Source organism: Embiotoca jacksoni, unplaced genomic scaffold, assembly GCF_022577435.1.
Source record: "Embiotoca jacksoni isolate LCO1_2020_lvr unplaced genomic scaffold, fEmbJac1.0.p SCAF_11, whole genome shotgun sequence".
NCBI classification, from domain to species: Eukaryota; Metazoa; Chordata; class Actinopteri; family Embiotocidae; genus Embiotoca; species Embiotoca jacksoni.
Window position 1 is genome coordinate 6306928 of NW_027185241.1, and position 25555 is coordinate 6332482.

A 25555-nucleotide genomic window follows, 5' to 3' on the forward strand; every position below is an offset into this window, starting at 1 on the left:
ATTATCTCGGCTGTGCGGTGTTGTGCGGATGAAAATATTTTTGGACGTTGCCTAGGGTACACCGTGCGCGGAGCCGCCTATTGTTCTCGCCGCGAGCCCTGGCCTTGGTGCTGAAACGATGCTTCTTGACGTGAAGCCGAAGCGCGCCGACGACGACGAGCACGCAGTCACGACTACTACAGCTGTTCACGCCCGAGACCAAAATCACGCTCACACCCACACGAACTGAAACGTGTGACAGAGGGAGGAGAGATAGCTCCGGGTTGGAGTTGGCCTAGTTTACAGTCTGGAAAACCGGCAGACATTGGGGCTATTTCACTGTGATATGTAAAAAAAAAAAAAAAAAAAAAAAGAAAAGCAGGCACCTTCCAGTGTTATTGCGAAAAACAGCACACCTCCTATTTATTTTTTTTTTTTTTATCCTTGAAGTGTAGGTGCGTGCCCAGTCTTAGAAGCAGAGCGATTGAGGGAAAAGTGAGGGTTCATGGTAATTTACTCCAAAAGGTCACCATCTGCCTGCTTTGCCTCGTGCCCTCTGTGAGCCAGCATCACCCGCCACATCCATCCACCGTATATACACCCACCCACACAGCCTTGCATGTATATCACCACACCAGGGGCTTTCTGACAAGCCCGGCAGGTCAAGCACGCAACGCCCTCTGCGCCCTGATGATGTGGACGGTGTGCAGGGACCGGGGCCGCACGCCATCAGAGCTGTTAACTCTCCCTGCACGAAGAAGAGGAAGAAGAGTAGTTGGCTCCAACTCACGCAAGTGTAAGATCAGTGGTGTTGAGGAGAGAAACCCCTAGACACCCTGTGATTCAGCTCTTTGTAGGCTGAGCAGACATTGTTTTTTCCCTGAAGATGTCTCAGTGGTCTGTCTTATAGCTACTTGTTTGGAAGCACCTGCAAACAGATCCATGCCAAGTTAAAGATGTGAATTTTATTTGGGCTTGTACTTGAATGCATGGAAATATTTCTGCTGAAGACAATACCTCATGCATCTTTAAATGTCTAAAGATTAAGGAATCATAGCAGGACCATTAAGGACATAGTCTCAGATCCTGCAGGAACCTGAGGGAGTTTAAACAATTAAAACCTTTCACATGAATATTTTATAGGTTGATTTCAGTACATTGAGGTTAAAAACGTAACTACATTAAAACCACAGATTATCACGTGAAATTAGTATGTGTCCTCCAGAAAGACCTCTAAAAAATGATGAAACAGCAGTGCAACCTTGTTCTTGGAAAACAACAGAAACTTGGAATCATTGACTCACATGAGGATTTCTAAGCTCCTGGCCATGGCCCAGTCACTTTTCACCTAAACATCCAGCCAATTGTACAGTTCCTGCAACTGCATTGGCCTTTAATTTAAGAATAATTCAAATGATAATAATACAAGATGTAAAAAAAAGTAGGTTATAAAGAGTGCACATAATAGACTGATATTGTCATATTTAACATGTAGCAAAGTGTAGTGAATATTACTCGTTATACTGTTTTTAGTATGTGTATCTTATATTATTAGTTAATTAATGTCTTTGTTTATTTCCTGTCTTTAATGTCCTATAATGTTAATTATGTGATGTAAATCTGATAAAAACAAGTGTGTTCATTCTTTACTGTGCTATTTTGTATCTTTTATACAAGATAAATTGTACGTTAAGGCACTTCCCACATTAAATGACAAATAAAACATCTTTGTACATTCAATATTTTGGCAGTAGAAATCAAGTTTTAAAGAACAACAGACAAATACTCCTTTTCCCCTGTGGGTGACTAATTTTTCAAGAAAACTGGGCCGAGTCATTTATTTACAAGACTCAATGGCGCCACCATTTGGACAAGAGTGTTTACACCACCCTCATTCACTGGACAAAATATGAATATGACACACCACCTAAAGTCTCAGTTATTTCAGTTTTATTTAAATTGAAGCTTTGAGATCATCATTTTTCCACACTGATTTCTGTTTTTGCATGATAAAAAAAAATGTTTGTATATTGATAGAAACAATCTCATAAACTCTGGTGGTAACAAAAAAATGCTACAGCTCCTCAAGACAGAAAATAAATTACATGTTCTTTAGATAATAGATAAATTACTATCCTTTTTGTGTTTATATATAAAAATGTAATTTGTAATACAAGGGATTAGAGACGAGAATGACACATTCAAAGCCACAACTGCAAAACACACGACCATACACACACATACACGAGCAAACGTACACAATTCATCACTGATTCTTTTTTCAAAGGCAACATACAGGCAACGTACAGTCGATATATGACAGTTAGATGTGAATAAATGCAAACTACAACAACACTTCTGATAACTCTACTCAGTTATAAAACGTAAGCACCGACTATGTTCAAAGAAATAATAGACATTAAAACATATCTGACAAATATACAGATTCCTCACCTGTGACCGGGTGTGAGTGTGTCTCGGTTTGAGGTGTGGGGAGAGGAAGAAAAAAAATATAAAGAGCGCAACTTAAAAACAGCAGGAGGAAGAGAGAACGAGCAACAAAAGAGTACTTACACACATATACAGAGGTTTCCACTTCAATATGCAAAATATGTACTTTTCAGGTCAAAGCAGGATGACTGCATTTGATCCGTATCATCACTGAGCTTATTCAATTGTTAAAAAAAAAAAAGCAGCTTTCTCAGTCTCCGCAAAGTTTCCAAATTCTGATGTATTCTCAGAGGACAGATTCAACATCCCCTGCCAAGAAGGTGATGACACACAGATGTGTTTTTTAAAAAAATACTTTAGCACAGCTGTAAAAATCCGTCAGCTGTTTGTGGTTAAAGGCCATATTCTACATTTTTCTTATTGTCAACAAACCCCACAAAAAGAACAAAACCAACAATGACTCAATGTTGACAAAAATAATTTTCTGTGCAGCCAAAGCGTGATCTAGCTTATTCTTCTGTGCCACAAAGCTCCACTAATATCCCCAAAAATATTTACAACACAGAGTGTTGGGTCTAATTCCAATAAACCCATGTGGTGTAGGTTATTTTGATCAATTATTTAGTAAATCCTTCATACACAAACTAAAATAATCACTAACAAGTATTAATCTGCAGTTGAAAATACCTCTAACAAAAGCACTATATACTACAGTTTAAGTTACATTTGCTAAAAAGGACAGTTACCACCTGTTTTAAGAAATTACTTCATCTTTCTTTTAAAGATTTATGACTTTCGAGGGGACAAGTGGCCTCTGGGTTAAATACCAGACACATGGTCAGTAACTTAGACGGCAGACAGACAGACTGACAACGATGTTGGTCTTCTCATTTGATTTGTTGACGAGAAGAAAAGGATAGAGCAACAACAGTTTTGTCACTTCTTTCTTTTTTCAAATATAAATCATGTGTTATTGAGTTCGCAGCATCATCTTTAGTTTAGTAAAAGCATAATGCAAATGTGAGTCTTCACAGAGGGGAGATTTTAACACATCTCAGATAGGTCTTTTTAACCAGTTGTTTTAACCCCTTCATAACTCACTGTCCCCAACACGGGCCAGAGTCAAAGTTCTGCCGCTCTGTTTTGGATGGCCGATTATCCATCGTTTGAAAGCACAAAGCCTCTCGATTCAAACTCTGTAAGGTGTTTTAAGATACCAACACCACAGCTGCATCAGTTATTTTGCAATAGGATTGTGGACACAGCAAAACAATATTTTCTTACATTTTCTGTCTTCAGTAGGGGGACAGACTCGTTAAATCGCTACATGCTGCACATCATTTTCATCGTAAGAGTACAACAAACAAAATTCTTACGTGCTTTTAGTCATTTTTAGTAAAAAAATAAGGGAGCAAATGTTAAGAACCTGCATGTAAATGTAACTGAACAGAGACTGTACAGAGTCTGCGCTGTTCAACATCCATGTCAGCTATCCTTCTTATTCAGGAAGATTCTCATCTTTGCCTTCGCACTTAGTTATATTTGGTCATTTTACTGCCATGGTCACCCCACTCCTTTGGTTCACCTGTCCAAATACCGAACTGAACAATAAGAGGACACTTGAGTAAAATATTTTTTTGGCAAACAGAAAAAGACAAACGATATGTAAATAAAATCCTTCTAGCTTGGCTGGGCGCAGCCTCTGTAGCTCAGTGGGGGACTTATGTACTGATCTATTCCAGTAGATCTTCAGTACACATAGCACTACAGTATAGACTTTATCTAGCACACACAGTAATCATTCTTTTAGCTCATAATTAGTGGTATGCATGTCTGACTACGTCTGCTTTAAGATCCCGTGGATGAGGAGGACTCATAACAAAGGCTGTGTCCTCAGTGAGCACCTACCATTACAACCAATCAGTCACAGAAATGAAGCTCCAAGAGTGGAAGTGACAGCAAAAGCAGCATTATGAACCCGATAAAGTTAATGCGCATTGTAAATCAAAGCGAGCTCAGTTGAAGATGTGGTTCTAAGAGACATTATCAAATATGACTGCATACAGAGAGTACTGCTAAAAGGAACCAGCTGCTTTCACAGTGTTTTACCTGAAGGAACAGGAGAAAATAGCTGAAAGTTATCTGAACGCCATCACACGTCTACTCTGGGCTGTCCATTTCTACAGACTCGTTCTGTCAGGGATGATCAGCCCGTTTCGACCTAATCCTCGACTGCCTGCACACCACGGCTCTCTGTGATTGGTTGGTCAGTGCCTCTTGGCCCGCTGGGCACTCTGGGTGCAGGAGGCACAGCAGGCAGTCTTGTAGTAGGAGTAGACACACAGTCTGGCCTGCACCACCATCACACAGTTGTGACCTCTGTCCCGGCAGTTTTCATCTGTAGACAGAGAGAAGGAGATGTTGTCAAAGAGAAATACCAAAACACAGAAATACACTTGAACGCATACACCAACCTGAAACTTGTGGGCTGCAGGGTATTGTGTTGCAGAATTGTTCCTGCTCAGGTTTGGGGCTGGAATCACAGTCATGGCTGTGCTTTTTGTCTGGTGTTAGACATCGAACCTCCCTCATCTGTAAGCCCTTTCCACAAGAGCGTGAACACTGAGAGCAGATGCACAGAGCGAGAGTGTAAATAAAACTGCGACACTTCTACTGAAGGTGCTTTGTAATTAATATTTTGGACAATTTTCGAATCTTCAAACATGTCCCGTCGTGGCTCACCGCGCTCCACTCCGTTGTGAACCACCGGGGCTGACACTCGCCCATCTCACACTCCTGGACTGGTGCAGGTTTATCCAGATGAGAACACTCAGCAGCTGGTACGACAGTAAAATCATTCCCCGTCTTCTGGACACAAATGATGTCTCGTCGCTGAGTTCCGTTTCCACATGGGACATTACACTGGAAAAAGAAATCAGTCAAATACTCAACACCAGCTGGGTAAAAAGACTTTATCAAATACAACTGTAAGTAGATCAATAAAAAAAAAATAAAAAAAAAAATCAAGAATTGAATAAAGAAAGTTTGAATACCTGCCCAATTTCAGCACAAAACTCACAATATAAAGCAACAATGTCTTTACACCAGAGACACAATTTTAAATAAAACAGACAAACATACAAAAGAAGATAAGCCTCTTCTCTGCTTTCTTCACTCCATCCTACCTCTGTCCAGGGGCTGCTGTACCACATGGTTGTTGGCACACAGGGGCCCCCATTACAGGCCTTCATCTCTGCTGGTTTCTCCCCAACACAGTCCCCTCCTCCTCCACCCTCTCTGACCCCTCCTCTGGTGAGACACACCACTTCTCTCCTGTGCACCCCGGGGCCACACTGCGCCGAACACTTCAGGACACAAAGTGGGAGATCATGTTGAGGATTACCGTTAAGTACGTGTTTGTTCCTTTTTGTTCCTGTGTGTGCATGTTACTCACAGTGTTGGACCAGTCGGTGAAGTACCAGTTGGTCACACAGGGGCCCATGTTGCACTCCTCACTTCCTTGTGGACGCAGCCTGGTGTTGCACTCCTTATCGTTCACCACGCTGCCTTGATCGCTCAGGCAATGCACGCTCCTACTCCTCCTGCCTACTCCGCAGTCCACTGAGCACTGAGACAAATGAAGAGGGAAAACCAAAGAGAATGAACCAAATGATTCAATACTAGATGGAAAAAAACATTTAACTATAAATGAATTAATCTTTTATTTGTTCCAAAAGGGCAACTAGTTGTGCACCAGTAAAAAAGGAAGACATAATAATAACAGAAAACTAGTATAAATAGTTGAATGCAAACCTGATGAGGGCTTTTTAAAACCAGAGACACGGTGTCATGCTTGAAAAGGAAACTAAGTTCTCCAAGAAAGGGTTGTCTGCGGAGATTTGGAGATACAGAACCTGGCCTCTTGTTAACCATGACTGTAGACACAGCAGCAGATGAAGTTGTCGGTCACACGCTGGTGTTTGTTGACCTACCGTGCTCCAGTCAGTTCCGACCTCCCAGTGGGAGCAGAGGCGGAGCTGGCAGGCCTGTGTCGACTCCGGCGGGGTGAGGTTGGCACAGCGCTGGGGGTGGACCATGGTGGAGCGGTCGCCGAAGCTCTGCCTGCACTGGAGCTGCCTCTGCTGCACGCCGGGACCGCAGGACACGCTGCACTCCGACCACGCACTGGCCTCCCAGCTGACAAAAAGACAGCGAAGGAGAGAAAGACAGAGATACTGGGATATCACACAAGGTCAAACGCCTTCACATTGAAATAAAATGTAGTATTTGTCCACCACTAATGTGACCATTTGTTTAAAGGACAATTCTGTTCAGAAATTTCAATCCTCCCAGAAATTTTAAATAGTATTTAAAAGTCCTGCATGCACACACTGACAATCACACCCATAATTATCCAAACAAAACTAAGGATCTGTAGATTTTTTGTAGACATGTTTTGTGTCTTTTCTGCCAGCCACTGGCTTCCATTCATAATAATAAAACATGCATTTATGAAAACATGAATTCGGTGGCCGGTCAACAGTCAACACCATTGTTACATGTTACCAAATACAGCCAACCTGAACAAGTTAGCTGTAATTTATCAACTGCTTACGCTTTTTATTTGCCAAAACATGCACTACAGTTTTTTCTTTCTTTATCTAAGGCCTAAAAACCATGCATTGCGGTGAAATACTGTCAAGCTGTTTATGGCAGAAATCAACACTCATTTCAAGTAATTTCTACAAATGAGCGTCTGTATTTTGAAAAAGAGAAAAATATAAGGCAGGTTGCTCCACTTGAATCAAATATAATTATAGTAAATACTTGAAAATAAGGAGATTTTCCACAGAAATAAATACAAATACCCTTTTTTACTTTTGTCCTTACTTTTAAGGACCCAAATTACTTCGCAGTGTGGTTTTTGTGCAATGAAGGAAATGCTTTTTTGTCTTTCCTGCAGCTGATTGTAGGAAATGAATATGGTACAAATATTTTCCACATAATGTGAATATCTCTTAAGTTAACTTTGTATTTGCTTACAATGGTGGGCAGGAGTGTGTGTTACAAGGCTCCTCCTCAGGAACAGGTTTGGATGCAGAGTCACACTTCCTCTCCGGGACTTCGTCGTCTGTGTGGCGGTTTATACACAGAATGACTCGATACTGAGAACCTACAGAGAAACGGACAGAGACGCAGACTTCAGTTCCATGTTCCTGTACTTACAGCCATAAACCAGAGGAGGGCGAAATCCCATCATTGAAAATATAGAAGTAAGGTAAGACTTTTTGTCTGTGACACATACAATATATGAAGGCTCATTAAAAATCTGACCTTTGCCACAGGAAGCAGAACACTCTGTGAGGTCACCTGTCCTCCACACAAATGGCGGCTGAGTGTCCGGTGGCAGGTCGGTACGAGGGGGGATCCGAGCATTCCTGTTGGGTGCGGATCCCCGAGGACGTGCCCTCTCGGGTGTCCACCGGTTCGAAGATGGGGGAGAAAAAATAGAGGAAGACGAGGAGGGGAAAGAAGGTACTGAAACAGGAGGAGGAGCAGGAGGGGGATCTTCTACTGACACAGTGAGAGAACCTGCGAGAGAAGAAAAACAAAGGTGGACATGAAGACAAATCAGAAAGTACACGAAAGGTTGAAAAAAGATTGGGAAACAGGCACGAGGAGAGATAACGAGTGAGGAAAGAGGCAAAACATTTTGAAATATTGAAAATAGAAGGAAGGCAGTGAGTCAGAGGCTAATGATGTCATGATGAGGTCAGGGTCTCATGACAGCAAACATGTGGAGCAGATAGCCTCCCATCTAGGTCATAGGCAAACACAAACACACACAAACACACAAACACACTCATGCAATGATCCCTCCACAACCACACCCATTCTAAACCATAAACACATCAATCACTCTCCAGAGATATGTATTGCAGTTATGTTTCCTTCAGTCATTTGGAAAGAATGGATCTATAGATCTTCTGTTTGATTTACAGTTCATTTTATCCACTGACAAGCTTCAGCTATGTGCTGCATTGTGGAGAACGCTGCTCTCTGCGCTACTGTTCGCAAAATGCAGAAAACATATTGTCAAATAGAAGAGAGGAGTTCAGGAAGCTGAGGTGTGATGGACTCACTGCGGAGGGGTGCTCTCGCTGGCTCTCGTTCCCTCGGCCTCTCCCTGGGTGCCTCTCTGGGCGTCTCCCTCTCTCTCTCCCTCTCTGCCTCCTTCTTCTCCACCGGGATGTAGTACTCGTAGTCGATGCCTGGGTTCTCCTTGTGGAAAATGATCTGGAGAAAAGACAAATTTACAGATCCCCATAGAGAAATGTACGAGTCAGAGGACAAAGGTTGGGATGAGCCTGTCCGGGAGTCAGTGTCACGCCCAAGGACTCCCCTGCTGCAAAATCCTGCAGCCCGTCTACAAGACTTAATCGAGTCAAGGTTATCTAAACTTAATCAGCAGGAGTCCAGTGGCAACAACATTTTGATCTGCTATATTTTGCAGCCGCTACTGATGTCCTTCATTCAGGGCTTTCATTTTTCAGTGCAAGATTTGTTTGCGGAGTGAAATGTCTCGATAACTGACTGCAGCTATAGTTCCCAAAGAATACATCGTAAGAACTCTGAGGGTTTCAATTTTGATACCTCACTTCAAAACAAAGACAATACAGGTATTATAAGAATAGTTTGACATTTTGAGAAATATGGTAACATGCTAAGGCTTAAAAGAGAAGTAGCTATCACCAGCAGGCTGTTAGCTTTGCCACATAACGTGTTTTTGCTCTGTGTTTTTTGTACGTATTACACAAACAAGACAAAACATTTTAATGTGTGAGCTTTAGGGGTGCTTGTTGGTGGATTTTGTTGCCTTTGGACAGAGCCAGGCAAGCTGTTCCCTCAGTTTTTAGTTAACTGGCTGCTCGTGGTTTTCTCTGACTGCCCATGTTTACGCTGCTGTGCCATATACTGCTTGGAAAGAAAGAAAAAGAAAAGTAGTTGAATGTTGATGCAGCCCAGGAACAAATTTGCAAGTATTGAGTATGCAGTGGGTGTAACTCTGAGCTGAACTTGTGCTTTACCCGCCAGAAATTAACTCTTCCTCCCTCGTCCCCAGCTGAACCTGACAAACTGAGTCAGTCACGTCCTAATTTGGCCATTTTACAGTCACTTAACCTGATTTTGGTAGCAACATGGATTTTTACTGTGCTACCAACATCAACTTTCATCTTTAAAAGTATTTATTTGGTATTTTTTTAGCGTTTTATACGGACAGTAGACAGATGACCGGATATGAGGAGGATAGATACAAAAATCCCTGACCTAGGACCCCGCACTTCATGGTCGGTGTCTTAACCCCAAGCTTCAGAGGGTGCCATGAACTTTATTCTTTTTTTTTCCCAGCAGTAGCAAAGATTGAGAGGAAGCAGACTTGTGTTCCCATTTCTTTTCATCAAAAAGATTCTTTACGAGCATGAGATGAGCCTTACAGTGTCACAGTGCTTCTGGAGAGTTTATACACTTTTTTATGTCTTGTTTTAGTTTCCCATCCAACCTTAAAATACAGGTGATTCCTGAGGAGATCAAACTTGCTATTTTTACACCCCCCCCCCCCCCCCCCCCCCCCCCCTTGCCCTAAAGTTGCTGGATGTAAAGCTGCACATGACTCCTATTCTTTAATAAGATCTTAGCCTGAGGTTTGCGTTGTTATTATTAAGCCCTGGATGGTATGTTGTGGCTCAGGCTGAGCTTTAGTGTAACTGTATTTATCCCGCCATAATGCTAAAATAATGCTGCCTATCTGGAGAATTGTGACATAGAGCAGGGGAGCACAGCCGTGGGCTCACAACAATGATGTAGAGATGTGAAGTCTTCTGTGTATACACATGTTTCTATGTGTCTGCGAGTGATTCTTATCATTAACTTAATTTTGCTGTGGCCTGGTTCGTGTTTGCTTACAGGGTTAAAATAAATGCCTTCCTGTGCTGCTGCAGTACTTACATATAGATGGAGCTGTGTTGTGGTGGGTCCTGGTGCCCTGAGGGTCTCGCCTTTCTCTTCCTCTCCCTCTGCTTGGGCTCTAGGTCGGGTGTAGGTGAAGGTGGTCCCCCCTGCCTGGTACTCTCCTGGAGGGTCCACAGCCCAGCGCCCGTTCACCACTGAAGCCCCTGTGCCGCTCCTCATGGCTGGAGAAATGGAGGTGGGAATGTCAGAAGGATTTAAATTATGTTTTCAGACCTTCATTAGTCTACTGCATCTTTAGGCATGCCCCATATTTTCAAACACACTCACAGACAGACAAACACAGCCTTTGGAGTGCTGTCTCATTAACAAACAGGAGGCTGGCAAGACAAACACTCACATGCATGTACACACTTCACTGATTCCTTGTGGGCTCTAACAATACCAGCTTTATTTGCTCCAAGTCTGCAAGGCTGAAAAATCTGCAGTCTTACTCAAAGCCAGCACGCACACAATCATTGTCCAAATCTCATTTTGAAATCTGCAACTCCCTCGCCAACATTTCACTTTTACTGGGGCTGCAACCAGCATTAATCAAGAAATCTGAAACTCTCTGTGTGTGTGTGTGTGTGTGTGTGTGTGTGTGTGTGTGTGTGTGTGTGTGTGTGTGTGTGTGTGTGTGTGTGTGTGTGTGTGTGTGCGTGTGTGTGTACGATTTAGTTTTTCTGTTCCATCTTACCCAGGTAGTTGGGGCTTGCTCGTCTCTCCGTGATGTTAATGAATGTGGCTCCGGGCGGGATGTCAAGGATCTTGTGGTAACCAAGAGGAACGGTGACATTTTGGAAGCTCCCCGTCACCTTTCGACAGGAGGAATCCTGCCCACCACACACTCCACACTTGTCAATCACAGAGCCGGAGCCCAGTACCCCCGTCACAGCCCTCAGTCTGGCAGGAGAAGGTGAAAAGATGTGATTGATGGGTGAGACAATGGGGGAGGTAGGGTAGGGGAACCAGTGGTACATGGGAGGAGGGGTGGGGACAGAGCAGAGAAAGGCTAGTTCAAAACTGTTGACATTTCACATCCATTGCCAGTGTTTATTTCACCGCTATTTGTGTAAATTGGTTACTGTTGCTCGCTAGACTACTGCCAAAAGCAGAAGGGTGGAATGAGAGCAAAATCACAGAGTGCAACTGAGAAGAGGAGAAGATACAGAGAAAGGAGGCCCAGAAAAGGGCCATGAAGACAAAAGACAATGGAGACACCCCGCTTTAAATCTGCCACCAGACGTGAGACGAAGAGAGCCAGGTTCTGGACTTTGTCACCTGAAGCAAAAATCTCACACACATGCACTTTTGATACCACTCACCAGACATCGTCCTTCTACACACACATCATTGGTGCTAACATTGAAGCAGGGGGTCCCGTCCCTGACGCGCTCCGCCTGACGTACGTAGAAACGATAGCCGGCGGGTCTGCAGGTCAGCTCGCACTGCTTGTCTGCACCAACTGCAACACAGAAACAGAAGGCAGGTGGATTATTGCACAACATGCATGTTTGTCTGAACTGTGACTGTGTGCACTTCTTTTTGTCCGTCTCACTAGCGTGGAGAAGACACGGCTGGGAGATGAATGTCTTTCCATGTGGTCAGGAAACCAAGGCCAAACCATATAACCCTTGACTGACAGCGAGAATGATCCACTATTTCCCGTGCTGCTTACTGATGCACCTTCCCAGTAGATGCGTCCTCAGAAGAGAGGTATAAGCACAAGCTTGACAAAGGTAAGATTTATGAGTGCAACTCATCGGGTGCACACAGCAGGGAAAAATGGACGTGGAACGAGAGAACAGCAGGGAAGACTCAAAGACAGAGAGCACTGCTTCAAAAAAAGAAAAAAGGTCCTTCAGTGCCGGCAGAATAGGAAGACAAAAAGACGTGTGGAGAATAGAGAACCTCACAGGGATGGGGCACAAGGAAAATGTGTGGAGAAAGTGAGAAGAGTACATCTGTGTGGTGAAATACAACAAGAAAGTTTAGAGGACTAAACGATAGTTTTGGGAAAAATGAAAAGAACTCAACATAAGAGGTGTAGAGTGAGCAGCACATGAGCGGAGCAGCGTCAGACCTCCAGATGAGCCTTAACAGGAAGCGTTCAGGGACAGAGTTGAGTGTAAGTCACACACATTTTGCACAATTATTTTACTAAACCATGTAAAACTGCTGAAAAACTGAAGTTGAGATTTGTTAAGTAAATTTGGGAACTTTAGAGAAGCTTGTAGGTATATATTTTTTTTTAACTCTGGATAAAGTAGACAGTGAGTCCCAATATTTCAAACTATTTCTTTAAAGAGGAGAGAAAGACAGCAATGTCCAATAAACAGCAGAAAGAAGCAGCGAGTGGCTCCACTGTTTGTCATTTTCTCTGAGAGAAAGTTCGGGAGTGTAATAGGGGTTAAAGGCCTTGGACAGAGATGTGTGCGTGTGTGTGTGTGTGTGTGTGCGCGCGTGTGTGTGTGTGTGTGTGTGTGTGTGTGTGTGTGTGTGTGTGTGTGTGTGTGTGTGTGTGTGTACATATAGGGCTGTGACTGTGTACGTGTGTGAAATAGAGCTAAAGATATGAGCTCATTGGATGAGTAAGAGGTCGTAGATTAAGCTGGAAATGATAGGGAGGATTTTCAGTTCGGGGGTTAAAAGGGTGAATTCCTTGTTCCTGAAATTGTGACTTCCCACTGCTCTGTCATATTTCTCAAACAAAACGTAACCATTACTAAATTCAACACAAATATGAACAGTTTGAAACTTTACCCAGAGTGGTCCGAACGATTATATTTTTCTGTCCTTGGGGCAGTTAGAAAGAAAACCTTTCTTTTGTGAACATTTTTTTAACATTTACCAATTAAGTTGTGGTTATGATATTGCAGCAATCCGGTTACATTTTTATATAATAACGCTGAAGATTGTTTCACCATGGAAAGCTTTCTTCTGTCAGTTCAATAACACATCAGCAGCAAATAATCCAAAGTTTACACCACCTTCAAGGTCAAAGGGTTTATAGCAGATAGCTGAAGACAAAACCAAACCCGTTTCACCTTTTGTGACCATGAGGAACTCCATATGCTTTCCTAAAATCTCTTTGCCAGGTGTATTTCAAATGGTACACAAGTCATCACAAAAGAAGATGACAGAAGAGACGGATTAGTAAAAGTGGACTGTAAAGACACCATGTCATCATTTTGCTGGTTTCTGTTTTGGCAGGACAAATCTAAAAAAAAAAATCAAAAGATGAGGGGCAACAAAAGCGTGGAGTATTTCAGTGGGAGGGCAGAGTGACACATTACATTAATGACAAAAAAAAAGTGGCCTTCTGTAGGTTTTCTCCTAAATTTATCTGCATCAGGAATGAGCCATGTTGTGAGTCACACTAAAAAAAAACACTTAAGTTTGGACCATTTGTACCTTTGAGTTTTCCTAGACATCCTGATCCTCCGTTCTTTGCCCAAACAAATATTAAGGAGTGTATTTTGTCTCATCAAATGGGTGGAAGTGGTAAGGAGGTCACGCATGTGAAGGAACTGACCTAGACTGGATGTTTACAGTGGCACAACTTTGTCTAGAAATGAAGGTAGTGTATGTTGACAGGTGCAGGAGTTTGCTTGTAAATATACTCTGAAAATGGAGCAGTGGTCCTTCAGTGTGGGTAAACAGCAGTTTCAAGAGATTTACTTCTTTTTTTTTAAAGAGACAAGGAAGCAGTAATGAATTTAACAGTGAAGCAGATTCACCAGAGTTTCCTTCATTGCTAAAATAAAGTATAAATTCTGTTTCTAAAATATGGTGAGTGCGTGTAGAACAAAAGAAAATACTACCAACGTACAAGAATATGTCATTGGCATATGTGAAGACCTAAGTGCAAATGAGAGAAAGAAGAGGCGACAAAAAACAAGTCCATTCTCTATAACAGCTATTAATGAGTATTCAAAAATAAACAATATAAATATAAAGATGATTTTATATCATTAACTATTTTTTGCAAAGTTTCAAGCCGACCTCTGACCTTCAGCAGCTCCAATTATCGGCTTTACTCGGACTCTATTTCATTGGGAAAAGAGTGTTGTTTTTTTTAAATTCCCTGATATCACAATGTGGCACAGTTGATCTTTTATTTATGTTTGATTTATTTCTTAAGAGGAACAACATTTTGTTCAGCTGTGTACTTGTATGTGGATAAATGACAATACAAACTTGAGCTTGAGATTAATTGAGCTGAATTAGATCGATGCATGAATGTTGCAAAGTTAACAAAACTACTGCACAATAACTTGTATGAAAGCATAAATCGCTACCATCAAAATGTGCTTTTATTTTGTACTGTTTTACTTTATTTTGAAACACTGATTTTCCCACTTGTTTGCTACCGTCTGATATCTGCAGAAAGCCAGATCTACAGTACATATTTAGAAAGAAAGGCAAAGAGAGAAGCAGGGAAAGGGAGTCAGTGTTCCCACCCTCTCTCACTCCACTCTTGTTCTGTCTATCCGTCTGTCATAGTTATCTTTGAGAGATTAGACTGGAGACAGTGACAGAAAAAGAGAGGGGGAGCTTAAAGTGGGAGACGTGCTGCCACTCATAAACACACTGCCTCTCTCTCTGCATTCTCCCTCTTCATCTTCCTCATTCTTCATCTCCTCAAGGCTCACTCGAGCACATCTCAACTTCGAACCATCTTTTATTTGTCTTCCTATATTTTGGCCTTGATCTTTCTTATTGTCTCTTGCTATTTCTCTGCTTCCCTCTTTGCGTCAATCTCTGGTCTGTTATTCGCTTCCACTGTCTCCCTCTCCCTCTCTGAGCTTAGTGTTCAGACAGTGGAATATATGTTGTCTAAATATACTTCCCCACTATCTCTCCATCTAAACAAACTCCAACAGGGAGAGAGAAAGACAGAGGCAGCGGGACAGGAAGAGGGGAGGATGGGTGTGCGGCGAGGGGATGAGGCCTGAAAAAAGGGAATATTCAAGTAAAACAACACCTGCACGTGCAGCGCTTACAAACCATAGAGATGCTGTAGTTCGGAGCGGAGCTTGTCGGGGGGGAAATTAATCAGGCCTATCGTTTCTGAAGTTTATAACCGCAGTCGCAGCTTTACTGTTTAAACTTCCACTTTCAAACCACAGGCCACATCACGCTGAAATACATACACAGCACTGGAAATGTACGCAGTGCTGCAGAGCCCTGAACAGATGTATGCAGCTGGAGAAAAATGACTAATACACTTGTCAATGTTAAAAACACACGTACACTCTGTCGCAGCCTCCAGCGGATTGATGGGAAGCTAGATATGAAGGTTTGGCCAACTGAAGTAAACAGTGTGATACAGTTTACTTAGCAGAGTGGAAAAGGATCATCTCCAGGGTAGATTGAGTGTCTGACCCAGCTGACGTCACCTACCTTCAGTGCTGTGTCGACCCCCATCAGAGTCTCACCACAGCAGCCAATACATTGGACATTTGGTGACTTCTTTTGTCCAAAAACATTCACAGTAAAACCACTGAAATGTGTTCCTCTAATGCCAGTAGCACTGTTTACCCACATGCGTCTGTGCAAGAGGTTATCTCTACTTCTCCTCCTCCCTTATTTCTCTCTGTCTGTCCAGTCTTCACAGTAGACCTCAAAGACGCAGCGGTTTAAAACAAGCCGGAGTGGATCAGAGGGCGAGGACGCACAGCCGAGAGGGAACATTTAAGAGCAGCTCAATTCAGAATGGAGTTATCTTCCTTTTTTTTTCACTTCACAAACACACAGGAACCGTGGTGGTGTTAGAGGTGGGTGAAGGGAAAGCCCCTGTGTGTTTATGTAGACAGTTTGACTCCACCTGATACCCCGGCGATGTCTCCTGGTGCAAACGTACAGAATTAATCACAGAGACCCACCTCTATCCTCTCAACTGCCCCGAGCCTGAGCAAGATATTAAAACAGCCTGTGAGGTTGACTCTATGTATTCCCTCAGGCAAGACCGGAAGAAATATATCTGCCTCTGACTTTTCCCCCGGCTAATGGTAAAAAATGTTATCCGTCTATCTGCTTTATCTGCCGCAGGATCGTAGGTCACTTACATCGGGTGAGAGGTCGGGTGCATAGAGACAGGCTGCCAGGCCGTCTCAGGGCTCACACATACATCGATCAGCCACAACATTAAAACCTCTGACAGTTGAAGCAAAAAGTACAACACAATGCAATAAATCCTCTCTTCATAACTATTATTAGGTGTTGCTTTATGTTAATAGTCATTTTGGAGAGTGTAATTTGAGGTGCGCTTGAATTGTGCTGGCTTATACTGACAAGTGTTTCTAGTATTTTATAAATTCAGTTCAACTTCACCAAAAATGATAGTCTCCAAAATGACCATTAAAAGAAATCGACAGCTCTCTCAATCAGACCGATTAACAACTGAACATTATAATCTTTGTGAGGGGAGGATTTCTCGCTGGACTGTTGTATTTGACTTTATGAGGTTTTAATGTGGAAGCTGATTGGTATACAGCAGACAATCATTCACTCTAGCATTCAATTCAATTTAGAAACTTAAATTTACCTGTACATTGGATTGGGGGATACAATGATGTGTCTACAACATTTATACCATTTTAATCATCAAAGTGTTTCGAGCTATTTTGGGAATTGATGCAAATCATAGAGAAGGGCCAATTTAGTGCAATATTGGATCATGGTGTTATTTTATTCCCTAAATTTGTTGGCTATTTATTTCACTGTGTTAGACAAACAAGGATATGGTTGACACTTGATTAAATTCTCCAAGTTTCTTGACTGAATTTCATTGAAAATGTTATCTACATTGTGATATATTACAAAATGGCAACTCATATTCAGTGACAGGAGGATTTTATTCATATCCGTTGCTCCTGACAGCATGCCTCCTCAGAGGTTTCAAGAGGAAGCTGCAGTATCAGGAGGAAAACCCACACAATTTATGCTTTGTAATTATATAAATTCATTTATAATTAATTTAATCATGACACTAAAATAAACTAAAAGTTAATGCAACCTACTTCCATACAGTTTCAAATTGTGTCAAACTTTTAACTGCCTCAAGTCTGACATTTGGACTGTTGACAACTTTTTTTTTTGGAGCTAGAAGTGGAGCAAACAGTGGATCTGACTGATAACCCGACGACACTATGCCTGCACACCTACACCGGAAACCTGACTGCACTCCGGTCATGTCAATCAAACCAGACACACCCCAAAAGATACCACTTTTTAAGGACTAATATCTAATTAATGATGGAACTATTTTCAGAAGGAAGGAATTTAGCAAATGACATTATAATGACTTCTGAAAAAGAGTTGCTGACTTTGTATTTAATGAGAGAAGTTGAGGCTTTTTGAATGGGAGTCTGTTGGAGCCAGAGTTTTTTTTGGAGGCAGGAAATATCTGGCTTTAGCTTCTAAATGTTCCACTGTCATCTCATCAGCTAGTTGCTATCTCTGTCCGTCTGTGGTTTGGTGCTAAGTAGGTAGCTACAGTCAGTTTTCAGCAGATTTTTCACTGAAACAGCCTCCTACTTCAGCTGAAAATGAAGCTAGGTATTGAAACTGGAGTAGAACTGCAGGATGGAAAACCAAGACAGCGGACTGAAAGTCTATCAAACACTCAGGAGGCGAGATTTACAAACTCCTTTCATTTGATCCACTGTTAACATGAAAATATGAACTGATTTTACTTGAACATTTAGTGGTTTAATCATGTCACGCTCCTCTTTAAAACTTGAAATCTTGCTTGTGTTAACGTGCTCTAAAGAAGCTTCGGTTTCACTTTTGTGTACAGTGTATATTTACACCAGTGTGGTGAGTGTGTATTATTCTATGACAGAATAAGACCAAAGTAATACATTGTAGTGGTGTTGCTGATCTACTGCTTCTGGGTCTATACTCTCACATTGTGTGTGTTGAGCCAGCTGATGGGATTAATCACAAGTGCAAAGACAGACGGATACACAAACATACATGTGCAAAAATTTTTTCACATGTTATCTCAGATCCATTAAGCTACAGTGCAAGCACCCTTGCCAGTAAGCTCATGCTGTAAATACACAGAGGCTCATGCACATATTTCTACGTCTAATGACAAATAGTGTTGATATCATCCCACAGCTGGGTTTCTCTCTCTTCCTCCTTCATTCTCTCACTCCCACGTTTGTCATATTCTCTCTTTTTACTCTTCCTTTTCTCAAATTCCTCAAATATCCGTTAAGTGTTTTCTCCCTCCTCGTTCTTTTGCCCCAGCATTGGAAAACAAAGATAAATAGACACAAACTCAGCTGCACTGAACTATTGTACACTGAAGAATAAAAAAAACAAAAACACACTTAACTACACGCTCGCACATATGAAGAGACAAAGACGTACACACACACGCACGCACGCACGCACGCACACACGCACACACACACACACACACACACACACACACACAGGCCACGTTTTCTCCCTTTGCTCCCAGTGGTTGCATCCCATCACCTCTCACCTCCCTCTGTCTCGCTCTCTCTCTTTCCCTCTTTCTTTCTCTTTCTTTATCTCACTCAGTAGGAATCTGTGTACTTAGTCAGAGCTGGGAGGAGAAGCTTGGCAGGAGAGGAAGGGCGAAAGGGAGATGTTGGACAAATGGGAGGAAAAAGAGACGAGGGAAAGTGTTTTCTGCGAAGAATAAAAGCAGACCGAGTTCCAGTCATTCTCTATTGCTCTTGACTCTCACCACCCTCGATGCTGCATGTACGTGTAGGCCTGTTCCAATGAGAGAGTGGGGGTTGTGGTGGGCTGGGCATGCAGTGGAGGTCGGCCAACACACTCATACCAGAGGGAAATGTAACTCTCTCTCAAACACCCGTTTTACCAACGCTTTCCCTCCCCCTCCTCCCTGTCGTACCATGTAATTCTCCCAATAAGCCTATTATCACATTGAAGACTGTGCAGTTAAACCCTAAACTACCGTGAGTGTGTGAGTGTGTGTGTGTGTGTGTGAGTGTGTATGTGTGTGTATGTGTTAACTAAGTCCTCACCTTCAGTGAAAGGTTCCCAGTTGTAGAGGCGACCCATGAACTCCTGGGTGTTAAAGGCAGCACACTGCTCTGCTCTGGAGTCCAACGCACCTCCTCCACACACCTGCAGGACAGAAAAAACAAAGAGACGGAGAGAAAAATTGAAAATTCAGTGCCACACATTGAATTAATATGAAATCACCTAGCTATTAAACCAAGGGTTGTTCAGCCCCTGGAGAATTAAGGGTGGAGCGAGCTGTAGTGAGTTAAAGGCGAAGGAAAAACAGCTAATAAAGAAGGGGAGAATTAACTTGAGATCGTAAGGGTAAGCACAAACACGCTATGCCATTATGGACAACCACACACCCACATGTAGCCTCCACGCTGCTTCAGGCAGCCAGCGAGTGTAAAAGAACCATATGGAAATAATAGATTTTTTGGAAGCGGCTGCTCACATAAATCCACCGTGACTTTCAGTGGATGACCACAGAATGCCAGTAACTGTGTTAGCACGTGTACGAGTGTGTGTGTGCATGAGTGCACGAGCACATGTCCGACTTGTGCTCGTTCAAGTCGAGTCCTTGCGGAGTCGTACAGTGGAAAGAGTTTTAGCACACCTGAAGTTAAACGACAGCTGAAACATCAGGAAGACCCAACTGCTGCTTTAATACTGACTATAACTCACTGAGCTTCCACGTCCACACACACACACACACACACACACACACACACACACACACACACACACACACATTACATTAACTCAAGTACTATACTTGCCCCCATTTAATTTCCATTGCCCCTTGTTACTTTTCAGATTTCTGAGTTGTTAGCAGATCCAACAGAGTTATTTCCTCTCTAAACTTCCAGACGGTTTCATTTACATAAATTGTTTTATACCCAAAGGAGAAAAAATATTAAATAAATCAGAGAATGTAATTTTTTTTCTTCATTTGTACCTCATTGAAAGATCTCACATCCCCTCACATTGTGGGACCCTTTAGAGGGGCCCCAACCCAGGGTTGAGAATGGAAGTAGTTAAAGCTAGCTTCACCTCAAGCAGGTAAAACAGCAAAATGCATTAATGCAACTTTATGAAGCTATAGAGAGCAGTTGATCAGCTTAGCTTAGCATAAACAGGAGGAAGAAGACTGCAATTTTTACTTTGTTCCAATCTTAAAGATCGGGATGTTGTTTTACCTTCATCTATAGTCTCTGGCCGAACAACCACTGCTTAGTGATGAAAAACGTGTCACTAACTACGTGTGCTGCTTATGATTTTTTTGCCCGGTAATTTAATCACCAACACTCAGCTTGCTCAGTTTGTAACACTTCAACGGCCTTAATCAATAGGCCAAAAGCTCCACCACCATTGTGTTACCTCATTCTGCGACATACAGTGACTTAACTGGCATTTTATAAACTGAAAAGACTTAAGATTGGGACTTAAAACCATCTTTTTAAATGCAGGACTTTGACTTGAGTAAAGGCTGTAGACCCCTCCACCACTGAACACACATTCAGCTTCATCAGGTATCAGTTTCGTGGGAAGCCACAATCACCCTGCCTGGTGAGTTTACAGCCCAATGATATACAGCTGGATTCAAAACACACACACACACACAGATCTCATATTTCCTTGCAACTCTAATCTGTCAGCTCCACAGTCTTCTCGTCTTTCACTCCTCTCTTTCTTTGATTCGTTCCTCTCTCCTTTTGTTTTTGTCTGGACCTCTCTTCACTCACACAGCTGTCACAAACAGCTGGAAAGCTCCTAATCACTCGTCTGGGGAGACTAGAGGACGGGAATAGTCGAGTTTAAACACACATTCACACTCACATAGATTGACTGTTCCCATGTGAACCAGCCTTGGTGACAAAGTGCAACTAAAAGAATCTCATGTATAAACCATCAAAGCGTGCACTCATTGACACCAGCCTTACTGAATTCATCCCTTTCACAGTGTTGAAGGAATGTACAGTATGTGTCACAAGGCAATCATAAGTACAATCAGTTGTTTCTGTTCTGCCAAAGTGTGAAACCAGCTCGTGAAACTTTATGCGCTTCCCTTCGCCACAGCTTCGCACTGTTGAAGCGGACGGATTTTTGTTATTTAAGGGTTGTGGACTGGTTTAAACCACTTATATGAGAGTGTGTGTGTTTGAGCTACATCCGTTGAGTACGGGCGTGTATGCAGGGCCTTGAAGGTCAGTGTACAACCTGATGTTTTCAAGGATCCGTGTAAATCTGCCCGGATGTGTGTGTGAAATGCGGTTGGTAATCGTAAATATTTTTGCAGGACATAAAAATGTGGAGCCCCGTTTTAAACTTGGTAGCTTTAGGGCATGTGTGTGTGTGTGTGTGTGTGTGTGTGTGTGTGTGTGTGTGTGTGTGTGTGTGTGTGTGTGTGTGTGTGTGCGCTTGAAAGACCGCAAGTGGACAACAACCCTAAAAGGACACATGTTTGCAAGGGATGCTGCAGTACAGTAAAATTGAAAGAAAGAGCCTCCATAAAAAAAAGGAAAAAAAGAAATTGCAAGAAAAAGTCAAGTGTGTGCATTCATGCGTTGGATTGTAGGAGCACTACAGGGCGAATGGATTCTCCTCCTGAGAGAGTTTATGGTGTGTAAAAACATCGGGAGGCTAATGGACTGAGTGGAGAGGGGAGGGAGGGAGGGAGGTGAAGTGAGAGTAAAAACAGGACAGAGGAGACGTGCTCGCTGGTGTTTCATGGCTGTGGAGGAGAATTTGTGTGTTATTGTAGGGACTGGTATACTGTGAGTGCAGGGTTAGGGGGTCTCCTCTTAACCGTCAAGGGGAGCATGAACAGAAGGATAGGATGGGGTGGGGTGGGGTGGAGGGAGGAGGGGCAGTAATTGAACGGGTCAACAGTGGAGAACGAAGGAGATTCGGTTTACCATCAGGTTTTAAATAAGTTTGGTTGACCTGTGGAATTTTTTTTTAACACCCCTGTTATCATCGCTACTTCTGTTTCTTCTGTGTTTAATTTCCTTTCAGAGATTTCAGATCTCAGCAACGAACCTGGGAAATGCAGTGTTATAGGAGTGACAGTCAAAACTTATTAAATTAAGACCCAAGTTGTATGACAGTGGAAATATCTTCCAGCTTCATGAAATGCTATCAACACCTCCGATCAGCTCAGAGTGGCTCAGCGATCAGTCAGTAGAAAAGAAGGATGAAGTGAAAAATGTCAAAAGTGGCTGCTACTGAGTGTCAGACTGACAGGGTGAAAGATGCAGAGAGCAGGTGAAAGAGAAGTGAATGGAGCTGGTGAAAGAGGGACAGTCCGTGTTTTTGTGCGGGAGCTGTGAAAGTTATAGATGTGTTTTACTGCCGGGAGGAGGGGGGGTGGGGGTCTATGTGCAATGTAAAGGATCATGTGAAGCTGGAGGGGGTGCTACTGCCTGAGGGCCCCACACACACACACACACACACACACACACACACACACACACACACGGCACACACGGCACACACAAGCCGAGGTCCTGATCACACACAACGCTCTTATGTGAAACGCAAACACCAAGACAAAACTAACGAGTTTCGAGGAGGAACAGATTATGAGGCAAAGCAGGAACCTTTCACCCCATGTGTGTTTCAGCAGGGAGGGCGACACCTCGCCGTCATCCCGCTCACTGCTCAGTTATTCCCCACGCAAGTCTATGCCTGCACAGCTGGCCACATAACCTCAATACCACATACAGGTTAAGGCTGGCCGGTCATTCCTCAAGCGTTACTGCAACGCTGCACAGACAAAACAACTGACCGCCGGCCCCTGCAGCCATAAATCAACACATAGCAGGACTAATCACTGGGTGCATGCGCAAAATGACATATGTTAATTTGTACGCTGGTACGCTGTATGTATTTCTTCTCGGTGATTAACATTCTCGGGCTAATCTTGTGACCGAGGCCGTGCGCCTGTGCTTTGCAGGGCACCACCCGGCTTTCAGCATTGACCCCCCCCCCCCCCCCGAGGGAAGTCAGGAGTCCTCCAGAGGAAACACCGCTCATCCATCAGCAGCAGGCGACAACTGAAGGACAGGGCAAGGCGACAAATGCCGGTGTTGTTCTCAGGAGAAACGTGGGTCTGAGCCTCAAAACAGCTTAAGTGTTCCATACAAAGCTCAAGAAAAGAAAAGAAAAGAAAAGAAAAGAAAAGAAAAGAAAAGAAAAGAAAAGAAAAGAAAAGAAAAGAAAAGAAAAATGATAATGTCACAATGTCAATAAATTAAAACACAACTCTGCTCAAATTTCCATGCTCCACTTTCCATGTAGCAGCTCTATAAATCTTCCATCATATTGATTAAAACCAGAGCGTTATTATTGAACAGTGATAACTCCTGAATTTTATTACAACACACCGGTGTATGAGAGAGAAAGAGAAATAGGAAGTGTGAACAGGTATGCTCTTCATTTCTCTTTCACGACTGATTCCCTCAAAAACATTGAACATGAGAACAAAGCTTTCACTGAACGCACTAACACAGCTTCTTCTGCTGAAAACCTACAAGTGAATCTGAAAATGCAAAGTTTTGGCTTCTATTAGAAAACTGTACTCTTCCTTTTGGCTGCTGGGTTGAGACGTCTTTGTGGTTGTTATAATCTGTCATTTAGATGAAGTCTTTTGTTGTGATTCCGTATGGACATTACTTTCATCATTTCTGATTTTGCGGGATACCGTGTGTTCTCTTTCTTCGGTGGTTGCTTCCTATCTGTGCTAAGACGCTCATAGGAAGAGGAGATTTTCAGTCAAAATGAGGTGATCAAAGTAGTTTGACGTTTGATATAGATGAGAAAATTAATACTTCTCTCACATCTGTCATTGTCTGTCATATACTTAATTTAACATAAGGCTAGTTAGCTTAGCTCAGCGTAAAAACTGAAACGTGGGAAAAAAGCTTGCCGGACTCTGTCCAAAGCTAACAAAACCCTCCTATCAGCACCTCCACAGCTGACACATTAACATGTTATATCTCGGAGACTCTTTTCAGACTTGTATGGATTACAACAAACCTGATCTGATACGTTAATCAGTGCGATTTAGAGATGGTCATGGTCCTCTGGTTTCCCTTCTTCATGCCAAGCCAAGCTAACCAGGGGCTGAGTGTAACCTCATGTTTATCATAGAGCATGACGGTGGTATCGATCCACTCACCTAACTCTCGACAAATAAGCCAGCGACTGTATTACCCAAAATAACCTTTTATACTTTTAAATAATGTTGAAATTCTAAAAAGTATGTGTGAAGTGACAGAAGAAAGACTGAAGGGGATGAAAAGGAACACGACAGAAACAGAGGGAAACTCAAAGCACACAGGAGCTGATATAAACAGACTGCACCTGGTTTTTTATAGAGAAGCAGGTATCTCTGCTTGTTAAAACACTAAAGCAAATAAGGTACAACTCAAGTCTGACTGAGTCCATGTGGTTTGTGTTGGTGTGCGTGCTACAACCGGACACATCTGGGCCTGTTCATCACTTGATGAGAGCAGCAGTGAGCATGGCAGGGCCTGCACGCAGTCATTACAGCTGATGAGTGTGGCTCTGCGCTGATAGTCATAATCATATATTTCCTGTGCAACAACGCCTGTGTAATGATGACAGACTGTGGTTAGATCATCTGACACTTACTGCAGTCGCCTGAAGCCATGTTAATCTGGCTGCTTAGTTATAACTTTGACTCCAGTTTCGACTTCAAGACAGAGGTCAATGGAACAAAAATATTTTTTTTATTTGTACACTTTAGAACAGGGGTGTCAAACATACGGCCCGCGGGCCGGATCCGGCCCGCCAGGGGGTCCAGCTCGGCCCGCCGGATGACTTTGCTAAGTGTGAAAATTACAGAAAGACATAAATTGCATTTCTATGAGAATATGGAGGTTTATGAGTACAAACGTTTTTTTTTGGTTTTTTTTAATCGATCCAGTAATTGCTTCAAAAACAGCGTAAATGCGACGTCTGCTCCGGAGGCAGCAGCGCCTCACAAAGCGAGGGAATCTGCAGAGGAGAGCCGGGGCAGATAAACAGTGGGCTGATGTCTGAGTTTTTGGTCTTTATGTTTCTAGTTTATTGT

The 25555-nt window shown here is 42.7% G+C and overlaps 1 protein-coding gene and 1 long non-coding RNA gene across 3 annotated transcripts in view; one reads left to right on the forward strand and one right to left on the reverse strand.

Annotated features, from left to right (window-relative positions):
• Positions 1-1762: 1762 nt before the first annotated feature.
• Positions 1763-25555, reverse strand: part of LOC138194174 (thrombospondin type-1 domain-containing protein 4-like) — a 35845-nt gene continuing 12052 nt past the window's right edge. The window contains 14 exon segments of the mRNA XM_069142699.1: positions 1763-4828; positions 4905-5052; positions 5173-5352; positions 5616-5795; positions 5885-6058; positions 6423-6627; positions 7474-7603; positions 7765-8022; positions 8574-8727; positions 10438-10622; positions 11138-11327; positions 11329-11343; positions 11766-11905; positions 19476-19578. Of these exon segments, the coding sequence (XP_068998800.1) occupies positions 4698-4828; positions 4905-5052; positions 5173-5352; positions 5616-5795; positions 5885-6058; positions 6423-6627; positions 7474-7603; positions 7765-8022; positions 8574-8727; positions 10438-10622; positions 11138-11327; positions 11329-11343; positions 11766-11905; positions 19476-19578 (2193 nt within the window). The 3' untranslated portion in view covers positions 1763-4697.
• Positions 11183-23624, forward strand: LOC138194176 (uncharacterized). Of its 2 annotated transcripts, none has more exons than XR_011177907.1 (3): positions 11183-11377; positions 12002-12179; positions 23392-23624. It is a non-coding gene; the product is annotated as an uncharacterized lncRNA (long non-coding RNA). The 2 variants fall into 2 exon arrangements; XR_011177906.1 differs by having other exon boundaries at positions 23414-23450.